Below are 12,614 nucleotides of genomic sequence, written 5' to 3'. Positions count from 1 at the left end.
ATTGATACCTAGTATGTAGTTGAAAATGTGTGACATCACTGGGGCAGCAGAAAATAAATCTAAAAGGACAATTTAATATTAATTGCAGTTCAACAGGTGGTCTTTAGATGGAGCTCTTCTCATTAGAATACATTAGAGCTTGTCTAAGGGAGGATCTGCCCTTCGGTAAGAGTGGGAGAAAGGTAAAGGCACCCTTACCTGTCCTTGAGCCGGGAAAGGGTGACCTCAGCATGTGGTGCTTTGGAGGCTTCTCATTTATATATAAAACGAGTACCTTTTTTTCTTTTAAACTGTTGGGTGTCACTTTAAAGTAATTGGTAAATGATTTAACAGTGTTGTTCTGGAGGAATGTATGATCATATGCAATGCTGTCTGATTGAGTGAACCTACAGGTTTACTATTATCCAGGGCCAGTGTCTTATGAAAAATACATAAATGATTTAACAAATAAGTCTATATTACTGATTACTATTACTGTTTGGTATGTTTCTGAATAATTACAATCCACACAATGGTCTGTGCAAAAGGCTTAAAAGTCCAGGGTAATACTTTACACTTATTATCTTTAACTACACTGTGATTACATTATTAGTGTGGTTTAGTAATTCAATTGTGAATACATTGTAAAAAACACATGTGCAAATACAATGTACTTGCAAAAGAAGCTAGAAACTGTCAACTTTTTCATTTTGTAATGAAGCACGTTGCTGGATTGGAAATTCACAACGTTTATTTTACTGTGTTACTACAGTGTAATGCCAGTGTAGTTAAAAACACTTAATGTAATGTTACCATCAGTTTCAATAACAGAAATCTGTATTAATCGAAATAAAAACATAGATAATTATGCCTTTTCACCGGTTCTAAATGTATTTTCTTTTTTAACGAACATCGGTTGCTAAGATAACTTTACAACATAATTCAAAGTGTTCATTGTAGGTTGTTTTCAGATGGAGATTCTTGAGCTCTAGCAAAAACATTCTAAATTCATTTCTGATTTCTTGCCATGTTCATTTCGGTACATTATTTGCAGAAGGACTTCTCATCTGCTTGAATACTGAAAGTTTTCTTTTTTTTTTGCAGCACAGTAAGGAATATGTTTTTCGAATACGTTCATGTATTTGACCACATTGATTGAATCCAGATCATTAATTAGAAGGTATGTATTCTTCAACATATGGTCTTATTTAATGGCTTGGAAATGTAATCAGCAGAGGCAATGAAATGTTAAATCTGCAGTTGGAAGTTACACATCTGTGTCAACAGACAAGTGTCAGTGAAAGGTTCCAAGCAGGCTAGCCTAGCTCCAAGTGAATGCCATTAATTGATCGAAAAGGATCTTTATTATCTTTACTTAATCTGTCATTTTACAGAAAGGCTGCTCTAGATGCTGAAAAAGCATTGTTCTGGAGGTTGAATGGCTCCCAAATGGAATTATTTCCATAGCGCTGGATCACAAAGGTAGCCAGTTGCGTATTTATTAAACTGTTAATGTTTCAGCACAAGGTCAAACGGGACAGATGAGTGAGCAGGACTGGCGAGGAGAGCTGCCATTCAGCCCCCAGGCCCAGCCTCTGCAGACTGAGACCATATTGAAATTAGCAAATGGACTGCACAGTGTCATTTACTGCCAATCCGAAGACACTTTAGGGGGCGCGGGGGGGCTGCTTTTGTACAGCACAGCAGTGGCTGGGGCACATATACAGGACACTCAATGGACTGGATGAATAATTTGCTTGCATAAATAATTCTCCCTTTTCCTAAATTGTATTTTGGAAGAAATGAATAGCCAATATACATATATATATATATATATATATATATATATATATATATATATATATATATATATATATATATATATATATGAAGTGTTTTTAAGTTTGCTGGTCTAAATTGTAAGGTTAATTAAAGAACATTGAAATATGTATGGTTTTGATGGCAAGTAGTGAATTATAATGTGAAAAATCCCCGTGTCGCTTAGTAGAAAGAAAACTGATCTCCTACCAAACTTTCCAAAACATTGATTTTTCTTTAAGAGGTTTTGTTAACACAGATTGTGGTCTCTGTTTTTTACGCATGACATTTTTTTTGTGCCACAATGTCTTAGAGATGTTTTGAGACATATAGGGTTGGGGTTAGGGTTAGGGTTAAGGTTTAGTACTTCATATCAATTAGTGAGTAACCCTACATGTACAGATGATATAATTCAAGTTTTCCTTCAATGTTATGCAATATCACAAGGTGGAAATTGCAGTAAAGTGTTATTTTATTATTTATATTTTGACAGCTAAAACAGTTAGATGTTGTATATTAAATAAAACAGAATTCAATTCAATCTAAAAAAAAAATGGTCTGGATGAATAATTTGCTTGCATAAATAATTCTCCCTTTTCCTAGATTGTATTTTGGAAGAAATGAATAGCCAATATACAGTAATATATATATATATATATATATATATATATATATATATATATATATATATATATATATATATATATATATATGAAGTGTTATTAAGTTTGCTGGTCTAAATTGTGCTTATAAAAGGAAGAGTTAGGTTGGGATATGTTACAAAAATGACCGATTCCTATAGAGTAAATATTAGCTTGGTTGAAGTTTAGATTTCAGTGTCCTACATAATGTAATTAATTTGCATCTCAGCCCACTGAATTGAATGAAAAGGCAAGGGCTGGACATGAAGCAGAAGCCATATGGTTTAGACACAATCATTTTACCATTCAGCTCTGTAGTCGAGACTGATGTCAGTATTATTAGCTCATCGGCTGCTAGGAGGAGATTCATTCCAATAAGGATCAAAACTTGGCCAGGTGTAAATCCTACACAGGTTGATCCCAAAAGACGGCCTTTCCCCCTGTGACCATTACAAATACCGCAAGGCTATTTAGGTATTCCTGGCCTTTTCTATGACTAGTAGAAAATACCATGTGCATCCATTAGATTGTGCTCATTTCCTTCTCTTAGATAACATGAGCTTACTCTGCTACTCTCTGAAACCAGAGCCCAGCCTCCCCTCTACAGAGCCATTTACCAGCTAGTCTTACCTTCCTGGTGTGGTCAAGTACCAGACAGTAATGCCCTCTAATCAGAGTCCTGTTGCTTATTCAACGTGTCCTAAATAGACAATCCACATATCCCTGAGACCCAGTAATGAGTATCGCTGGAAATGTGTTGTTGTGAAGGAACGTTATCAACAGCATTGCACAGGCTATAGGAATACACTGTTATTATAAGAACCTGTAACTAAAGCATTTATAAGATATCGTATAATTACTGTTTAACCTAGCATGCAGCTTTACACCAGTCATCAAAATGTAATGGCAATAAACTATTATTCTTTGTTAATAATCGTCAAAACTACTAGAAATGTACAGACATGCCACATATAAAAGAATAAGGAAAATAGTGCTCTAATCTGTTTCCCTTTTTGTCTCCTTGGCAAAATAATTTATGTAAAAAAAGTCTGTGTTCTGTGTTTTAGATCGGGACGATGGCCAGAAGCATGTCATTGTCCTCTAGTGTTATTTTTCTCAGATACAGTAGCTGCTGCACAGTCCTGTCTGCAGGGTCTCCTCAGTGCACTAAGACCACTTTGCCATTGACGCTCTGCCTAGGTCCCCTGTCTGGTGGGGGACCTTTCGGTTGCCACAGGGTATTATTGTGCAGCTTAAATACTGAAATAGAGGAAGAGACACAGACACCTAATACGTTTGCTTCCAGCAGCATTAGTGAAGTTCCGCACATTGTGTAAGGAGAGAGGGGCAGGGTTATTGTGTCTTTCCTGCTCCTCTGCTCTACCTCTCCTCCTATTAGTGAAGCTATTGATCAGCTGGAAAGGACTGCAAAAGCAGCCTAAATGGTTATACTGCCTCCGAGGCATGTAAGGGCTACCTTTGCAAATTATTTATGCCCTTCTCAGATTGACTATGAAGCCATTATTCCATCTTTTGTTTTAGAGCCTCTTAAAAAACGTTTTTAATGTATCGGACTGAAATGATCATGTTGAGTCTAATTCTATGAAATACTTAGCTGCAGCAACTTTCAAGTTGCATGCATTCAGCAGAGCAATATTTATTCATTGCAAAATAAGGCAAATGTTGTTAAACAATAGAATAAATCATTGTTTTTTTTTAAAAGCTGTTTCTGTTCCATTATTTTGGGAATCCACAGAAAATATTCTTCATTCGCTGTTGCTGTGGGCCTGTTTATTTCTATACTGTATATAATTCCATAATTATACAACTGTAAACAATTTGATTGATTTCCTAGTATTACAATAGTATAATAACATGGACAGAAAAATAAAATAAAATGATTGCCTGTCACAGTTAGCCTTATAATTCTTTCTTTTTTTTTTTTTTACTTTTCCTTAACTTAAATATTTTAAACAGTGTGGAGTAATGGTGTTAAGTTAATGTGTTATTCATTTAAACCTTACAGTGGTGTTGGTACCACTCAAAAATCGGATTATTAGATCATTTATAAACCAAGGAGTCATTATTGTAGAACAAAAGGTATTTTTATTAAACATATTTACACAAGATAAATAAATAATTTTTCACAGTTACACATGATTTGAAGTGCACAGGACACCACAAGTACAGCACAAGACATTGCAATGAAACTTTACACTAGCAGAACATGATGATTGTTTGAATATGAAGCCTTTATATAGGCAAGAGTGAAAGCTGAAAAACAACCAACCAACAAAACACCAAAAACATAAAGGGACAATGTGACAGTGTAACCGATGTCTGCTTTCACAGATGGAGATCACAGATTATTTCCTTCTTTGAATTGCATAATAGTTTTCTCTAGTTAAATACATTATTTTAGCAACGTGATTCAGTGTACTGCTATATACAGATACACATCATCACATTTTCACTAGTTATTCTAACATATGTAGGGCCAGGTGCTTCTTAAAAGACGACTCAAGTTATTTTTACCAGTCAATCTCCTTTATACAATATATAATTTTTTTTTTATAATGCTCAGCAGTTTTCTATACTTTTACGTTGCACTAGAAAAATGAAGCGTCCTGTTAAATCCAAAATACTTCTAAAATTGGTGTCACAAAGATTAAAAAAGACGGGTGTGTGAGGGAATCAATTGCTAATGCTACTGAACCCTGTAATATTACAAAACGAATAGTATGCATAGATAACACAATGCTGAAACAAGTGATTTACATTATGTAACAGTAAGCAGTTACATTGGAATAAGGAATTCTCTTTGCTACTTTTCATGTTGAAATTATTGCTTGAAGAATGAAAAGAGTGTTTTTTTTGTTACTTTGCTCTGCTGTTATTTTTCCTTTTTATCTGGAAAGAAAAAAAAAAAATTCCTAGGCTTGTATGATGAATTGGTTGACAAAGTATTTTTCACGTAATGCATCTGAAATCAGGGGGGCTCCTGAGTGGCGCATCTGGTAAAGGCGCTCCTCATGGACATCGCAGATTCGAGTCCAGGCTAGTCCACTGCTGACTGTGGACGGGGGCTCCCAGGGGGTGGCACACAGTTGGCCGAGCGCCACCCGGGGGGGCTTAGGTCTGCCAGGGCGCACCAGCGACCCCTGTAGACTGGCCAGGCGCCTGCAGGCTTGCCTGTAAGCTGCCCAGAGCTGCGTTGTCCTCCGACGCTGTAGCTCTGGGTTGGCTGCATGACGGGCCTGCAGAGTGAAATGAAGCGGTCGGCTGACAGCACACGCTTAGGAGAACAGCATGTGTTCGTCTTCACCGCTCCCGAGTCAGCGCAGGGTAGCGGTGGGCTGAGCCTAAATACAATTGGGCATTTCAAATTGGGAGAAAAACGGGGTAAAAATTAAAAAAAAAAAATGGCATTAGGTTAATTTGATTTAATAATGTGTAATCATGTCACACTTTGAGTTATAATTTCCATTTACTAATCTGCAAATGCTAATAATGAAATTTTGATATAAAAATATATGAAAATTAAATGAGAACACCACCCTCAAAGAAAAAAAAAAGACTACATTTTTACCAAATGAGGTGAACTAACAACATTATGCAATGTTGTTGGCTTTATTCTGCTAAATTCTGTATAAATTTGATTGTTGCTACATCACTACAAGGAAGTTTTGGGATACACTGACAAAGGATTATCATGAAATGTTTATATACTTAGTATGTTACAGTTCTAACTTGTTTAAAGTTATGGATGATATTTGACATTAAATGCAATTTGAAAAACCCTGCATAATGAAAATAAATGGTTTTACATTTAAAAGGTAGGGCACTTCAAACAAAGTTGTAAGTTATTCATTTGCACCAAATTGTATTTTAAACAGTGTTTTTCTTATTTTGTTATATACAGTACATAGTAATGAAAGTGGCCTGTTTGTTGGAATGAACCTATTCGCAAACGCAACTCAAAATAACATATTTCGGTTATATTGAAATACCAGAACTGCCATTGTATTAGGGCTAGTGCAAATGGAATAAAAAGGACCACAGAAAATGCAACAAGAACAGAAATCATCTGCTTCCACATTCTGGCCATCCCCAAGACAGATAAAACCAAATGCAGTATTTCTTTAATTGTCCTATTTCTTTTGAGAATTTCAGTTTAGAAAATGATTAAAATTAATTGGTTATATACCATTTTAGCTACTTAAAATAAATTATGAAACCGATTTTCGTTTATGTTCTTGTACTAGTTTTTTTTTTCTTTTTTTTTTTTACATAATTATCTTAAATTGCCCTTAGAAGTATATAGATCTGGGAATTCAAAGTCCCAGAATTCTCCGGTTCTAGAAAGTTAGATTTTTCTTTTCCTTGAGTGTCTGTTTCCTCCTTCTCACCAATCATCTCCAGACCAGAGCTGTTTAATGCACATGCCAGCAGCATCTTCCAGGCATGTGTGTTTTGTAGAATTTCACTAGCCTTAAAATACGCAGGGATTCTTAGATTGTCTGCATGAATCAATATATAAGAGGCCTAGTAGGCAATCTTCCTATGGCTTTTAGAACTTAAAGACATGTGTCATCAAGTCACCAGGAGGTTTGACTCTAAAAGGATTTGTTAAGCAGATGAATTTGTTTGCAAGGGGGTGGATCAAAGTATTTAGCTCCTGTGTGAATTGGCTTACAAGGTCCTTTACTTTAACATTAGAATACAGTATCAAGTAACACGATTCATCAACGTTAAAAAGTTCAAAAGTAGTCTTTTTTTGTTGTTGTCTTTTAAATTTAAATGAATAAAAGAAAGCAGAAAAAATTACATCTCACATTTTGTGTTTCTTAAAACCTGAAATAAGAGAAAACATCAGTCTGATAGCAGTAACAGTGAGCAAGGGTTTTTTTTGGGGTGGGGGAGGGGGGTGGGATACAGTAAGACAAATACATTTGGCATAAAATGCACTTGTAAGGTTGACACAGTTTTTGTTTTTTGAAAGCTTAGTTAGGCTAACAACAGAGGGTGCAAGTCACACAACCGTAATGGCTGAGTACCATACTGTAAATTACATCTATCTGTTTTTTTTTTTTTTTTAAAGCCATACAGAAAAATATATTCTTTTTGTGAAATCGACTACAGGAAGCAGCTTTTTTAAAATATGGATTTCAAAAGGTTTAATTGTATTCAAAGGAAAGATGTTTTTGCTACATTATATATTGTATTTTTGAAATCTTTCTAAGATTAATAGTCTACATGAAACTGCACAAATAGATTTGAATACATTGTTCTCTTCCTGAGATGTTCAGCTAAACAGTACTTCACTGCCCATTTGCTACAAGTGACACCATAAGCTTCTGTACATACTCTAAGAAGGCAAGCTTGGGAAGCCTGACGTTACAGTTAAGTGGCAGTAGTTAAATATGTGTAGTTACAGTGTAGTTACTATAAACTGTAGTGCAAGAGTTATTACAACATAAAGTGTATACACTGTTGATTATAAAGCACATATCAGAAATCAACCAATCACAGTGAAGTATTTGCCAAAATTCTAGTACATCTTATCCAATGGACAGATGTCACCCTGTGCATAGAACACCACACCTAACTCCAAAAAAGCAAAAAACAAACCAAAAAAAAAAAAATGTAAAAAAATCACTACAAGTTTTTAAAAACACTCGTTTCTGCGGCAGCACTTCTGTTTTTAATAAATACTCTCACCACAACACAGCACCTGTCGGCCTACACGCATTATTCAGGGTCTGTTGCTGTTGATTTTGGACTGAACCATTTCACGACCAGGGGAGGGGGGAGAACAAAAGTTATTTTTCATTTTAAAGCTATTCCTGAGTACAATCTTCATTCGTGTGATTTATAATGAGTTAATCCATCGCGGATAGGGTGTCTCTCATTATATAAGAGACTTCATTTCAATCAGTTTCAGTCTGCAATCCTCTCACCCTAAACTGCAGCTAGCATCTCATATACACTAAGAGACACCCTACATATGACGTGTTAACGTGTATTACCATGTTATTACATACACGGCTGTTTTTACAGTGTAATAACATTGTAATTAGCTTGCCCCATTGGATCCCAACACATTAAAGTGGTGTGAAGTTTGTACACTGCCATTTTAGACTTGCACTGTCTGTTGCCACTGCTTCTCAAACAGCACCATAATCTGGGACTGAATATGATATATAACAGAATGCTTCACAGTTTTCTTAACAAAAAACACAGATATTGCTAGATGAATTCTCAGCGATGTCTATTTACACAGTGGCCAAAAAGTAGACAGCACATCATAAATATGTATGTGGGGGGGGGGGGGTAATCATTTTTTTCTAAGATTAAACACCATTATTCTACACATTTTTTGTACAACAAAATAAAGTAAACCCAATTATATTATCACCTCCAGTTTGGTTAAATAGAAAAAGCTTGTGGTCTGTGGCCGGAAGACAAGACAGCACCTGAAATACAGGCTGTTGTGATGCTGTGGTATGTTCCGAGCCAGGATGACAATTAGGCTGCTAGAACAATGGCTGGGGCATTACTATACAACCAGGTTCATAGTTCAGACAGTAGTTCTGTTTGTTGATGCCCTACACTTAGAATCTTAGAACTCGTTGCAATTGTGGCTTAGCTTATACAGTACATAACCAATTTAAATCACAGTTAATATTCAACCAATGTTTTAAGTTCATCATGGCAACATTACACTTCACCTACAGCAACTGGCCTTGTCCTTCTGCAATTGCACTCGCATTTGACTCAGAATGCTTATTATCTAGCAGGTAATTCTGTCGCTTCATGTAGTCTAGCTTTTGGTTTTGTTGGGTTTTAATTAATAAAAAGGATTGATTTTTTACTAGTTGATCTTTGATCATTTTTAATAGTTTAGGTGTAAATCAGCATTAGTTAGCTCTTCCAGTTAATCACAATGGCACACACACTTTATTTCAAAACCAAGCAGCTTATTGTCAGGGGAGGAGAGAAGAGGTTTCCAGCTTACAGACTTTGTATACTGGGTATTTTTCTTTTATGACCACAGACCATGAAAACAAAAAAAAAGTATCTTACCTCTTACCACTGTACATAGTATTATTATATTTTAAATTAATCTGCATCATTTTTTTCTTAATAATTTCTCAGTCTATTTATTTATTTATTTTTGTTTTGTTTTCATGAAGTCTTTATTCCACAGTCTTTTTTTCATCTCCCTCTCACTCCTGACGTTGTGGTTAAACAGTAGTCAAGGTCTTCAGTCAGACTTTTGCTTCTAACATTTCCAGAAAGAGTTTGTGCATGGGCACTTTGCCCTGTAGTTTGATGCTGTAAAAGTGTTGCACTGCTTTGGTGGCGGTCTGGCGGAGGAGGGGGAGGGTCATCAGGAGCTTGCCTGTCCGTCGAGGGTCCTCCTGGTGCTGGCTATCCTCGTAGTCCTGCAGGGCCTCATGGAGAGCGTCCTGGAGCTTCTGTACCGCCTCCACATCTTCTATGTGCATGGAATCTGTAATAAGTACCAAGGGAAACTTTAATGGGCTTGGCCAGAACGATGGGCTGCAGGAAGCAGCAGCTGCATGGTTGTAAGTGGTGCCCAAGTTAATACAAGACTGTACAGTTAAGAAGGCAGATTCAGTTCTTCCTTGAAACAAACTCAGAATGTTCATTCAGTGCCGTAAAGCTGACTCGTAATGCCATGAGTTTTGGTCTAAGCCTGGATGTCTTTTTGCCTCAGACCGAAGTGATTGAAAATCAGTGTAATCCGACAGATACGCAGGGCTCATGTGGAATGAATATCAGCCTGTCAAAAATCAATCGCCGGAGTACAACAATACACATCAAAAACTACCATATGTACTGTATACTCTCAATAATGCACATACACACTGTACGTGTGTATTTCAGTGTGCCTCATGTCAGTGTGGGTCTTGATGATCCAGAGTTTATATTATTATTATTATTATTATTATTATTATTATTATTATTATTTCAGTTTCTATTTTCATGTTGACCTAAGCAAGGACATTTCTACTGTGGCCACGGTCCTTGCTATACCTGGCTCCAAACATGCATGTTACAACCCACGACGGAAACATCAAAGTGTTCCCTTCTCATGCATTGACTTCCCTCACCTTGATGCATACTTCACATCACGAGACAATAAAAATGAGACTCTAAAATTCTGTGGGAATTCATTGACTGGAACAATTGTATTCGCAAGTCCTTGAAACATTTATCACTCTATATTAAAGCTGCACTTTGAATTAAGGGAGGCAGACTCTACCCAAAAGGGCATACCGGAACATTTAGATCATTACTAGGTTAAGTGTGCTTGTAAATATTGTCGTACCATTAGCCATTAGTAGTCTAGATGCAAGAAAACCACAAAAAAATGGGTTTAATATTTATTAAAAAAAAAAAATGTATGGTGTTTAAAAACATCATTTTTAATAATTGGTGCTTGCAATCTACAGTGCAAAAATGATCTTCAGGCTGCAGCGCAAAATCTAACATAGTATAATGCAGGTAGTAAAATGTACATTTAAAAAAGGCATTTATTGTCTGACACAGTAAGGCTGGGATAGTATGTACCATGCATGTGAAAAAATAACTTTGAAGAAATAATTTCCTTGCAATCCATCAGAGGACCTGTGTCGATCCGATTGATAAACTGCTAATTACAAAATCAATGGCTATGAATTTTCACAGCTGTCAGACTGAGAGCCTCCCAGGGGAGCGATCTCTCCGAGTCCTTGTTTAAATGTTCAGAGGACTCCCTCCCCTACAAAGGTTTGTCATTTGAAAGCAAAGCAAAGCAAAGCTCCTGATCAGCATTTTCATTTTTCAGAGGGACAAAAAAAAAAAAAGCCCAGGCAGGCATTGATCAGACAGGGGCAAGGCCACCTTCTGAAAAGCAAACTGTCGATACAGCTACAGCATCTTCTCATTGGAACAAACGAGGCCCGTCGCTTCCTGATGCTCATTCCATTCCACTTAACACATTTTATTGACAGCCACTGTGCTCCTAATGAAATGCTAAATTCATCTCCCGTGGCTGTCTTGCCCTGCAGCCACCACTGTTATGGCGATAGAGAGAATAGAGAAATACCACAACAGGGACTGAGTGTTAAAAACAAAGCAATCTGTGCCTCTGCTTTCAGGCTTGTTTTCCTGGTTTTTCACAGACAGATTACAATTCAGCATGGGGAATTGCATATCCCAAGTACACCTGGCAATATTTTAATGTGTAGGCAGAGTATGTTCTGTCACAGTAGAAACGGTATTCTTTGTTGTTTTATAATTTATTATCGGACATGTTCCTCAACTGTGTTTTTAAAACTGCTTGATTTCATGATTATTTTTGTCAGCAAGGAATACCGTTTATTTACAAATAATTCCTGTTTAAAATATGTTGGCCTTTAGATGTACTTGATTAAGTAAGGAGTTTAATTATATAGCATTGCATGATTAAAAAAAAAAAAAAAACACTGAAATCAAACAGTATTACAACAGAAACTAATTGTATCCATGATGAAAGTATAAGTAGGCATCACCAGTTAAAACAGTAGACCCAGAAAGATGGAATCAGCAGCTCGGTACTGGGAATTTGAGGATATTTTGAAATTTAAGTAATATCGTCTGTAGGTGAAAAATCCCAAAAATAAATAACCTACAGCCCCCATATTCTGAAAACACTGGGAGTAGGACAAAGAGGTGTCCTAAGCTCTCAACGATAATGTCAAATAAATATTTGCTCTGTTATATATGCATTGTGTGTTGTTCCCCACTTGCACTGTTAATTGCACAGACTTATACCTAAGAAGAAGGTATGTCAATTGGGCCTCAATTGTCACAAAACATAAATAGAAATCTCTTTGAACCCACCTGAGTTGGCAAGTGCGATTGCTTTGAGCGTGACAAACTCCTCCTTCTCCATCTTGAGCTTCTTGAACTTGCGCACCAGCTGCAGGATGGAGACGTAGAGGTCGAGCAGGCCGGTGAGGCGCGAGTGCTCCTCGTCCATGATGTAGTCCTCTGCATAGACCAGCTCATCCTCGTAGGGCAGCGAGCGGAACACGATGCCCAGGATCAGGATCTCCATCCAGGCACTCTGCAGGAGGCTCATCTGATCTCCTAGCGATAGGTTTGAAAAACCTGCACGAACAA

General features: G+C 36.7%; 1 protein-coding gene across 3 annotated transcripts in view; it reads right to left on the bottom strand.

Annotated features, from left to right (window-relative positions):
• Positions 1-4,527: 4,527 nt before the first annotated feature.
• LOC117422071 (steroid hormone receptor ERR2) overlaps positions 4,528-12,614 on the bottom strand; it is a 75,680-nt gene continuing 67,593 nt past the window's right edge. For all 3 annotated transcript variants that reach the window (XM_034036713.3, XM_058987886.1, XM_058987885.1), the window contains exons 6-7: positions 12,333-12,602; positions 4,528-9,954 (exon numbers count right to left, since the gene is read on the bottom strand). In XM_034036713.3, coding sequence (XP_033892604.3) covers positions 9,710-9,954; positions 12,333-12,602 — 515 coding nt within the window. In that variant the 3' untranslated portion in view covers positions 4,528-9,709. The remainder of the gene's footprint in view (positions 9,955-12,332; positions 12,603-12,614) is intronic.

This window comes from Acipenser ruthenus, chromosome 15 (assembly GCF_902713425.1).
Source record: "Acipenser ruthenus chromosome 15, fAciRut3.2 maternal haplotype, whole genome shotgun sequence".
Taxonomy (NCBI): domain Eukaryota; kingdom Metazoa; phylum Chordata; class Actinopteri; order Acipenseriformes; family Acipenseridae; genus Acipenser; species Acipenser ruthenus.
Note: the sequence above shows the minus strand (reverse complement) of the source record. Positions and strands in the feature narration are given on the sequence as shown.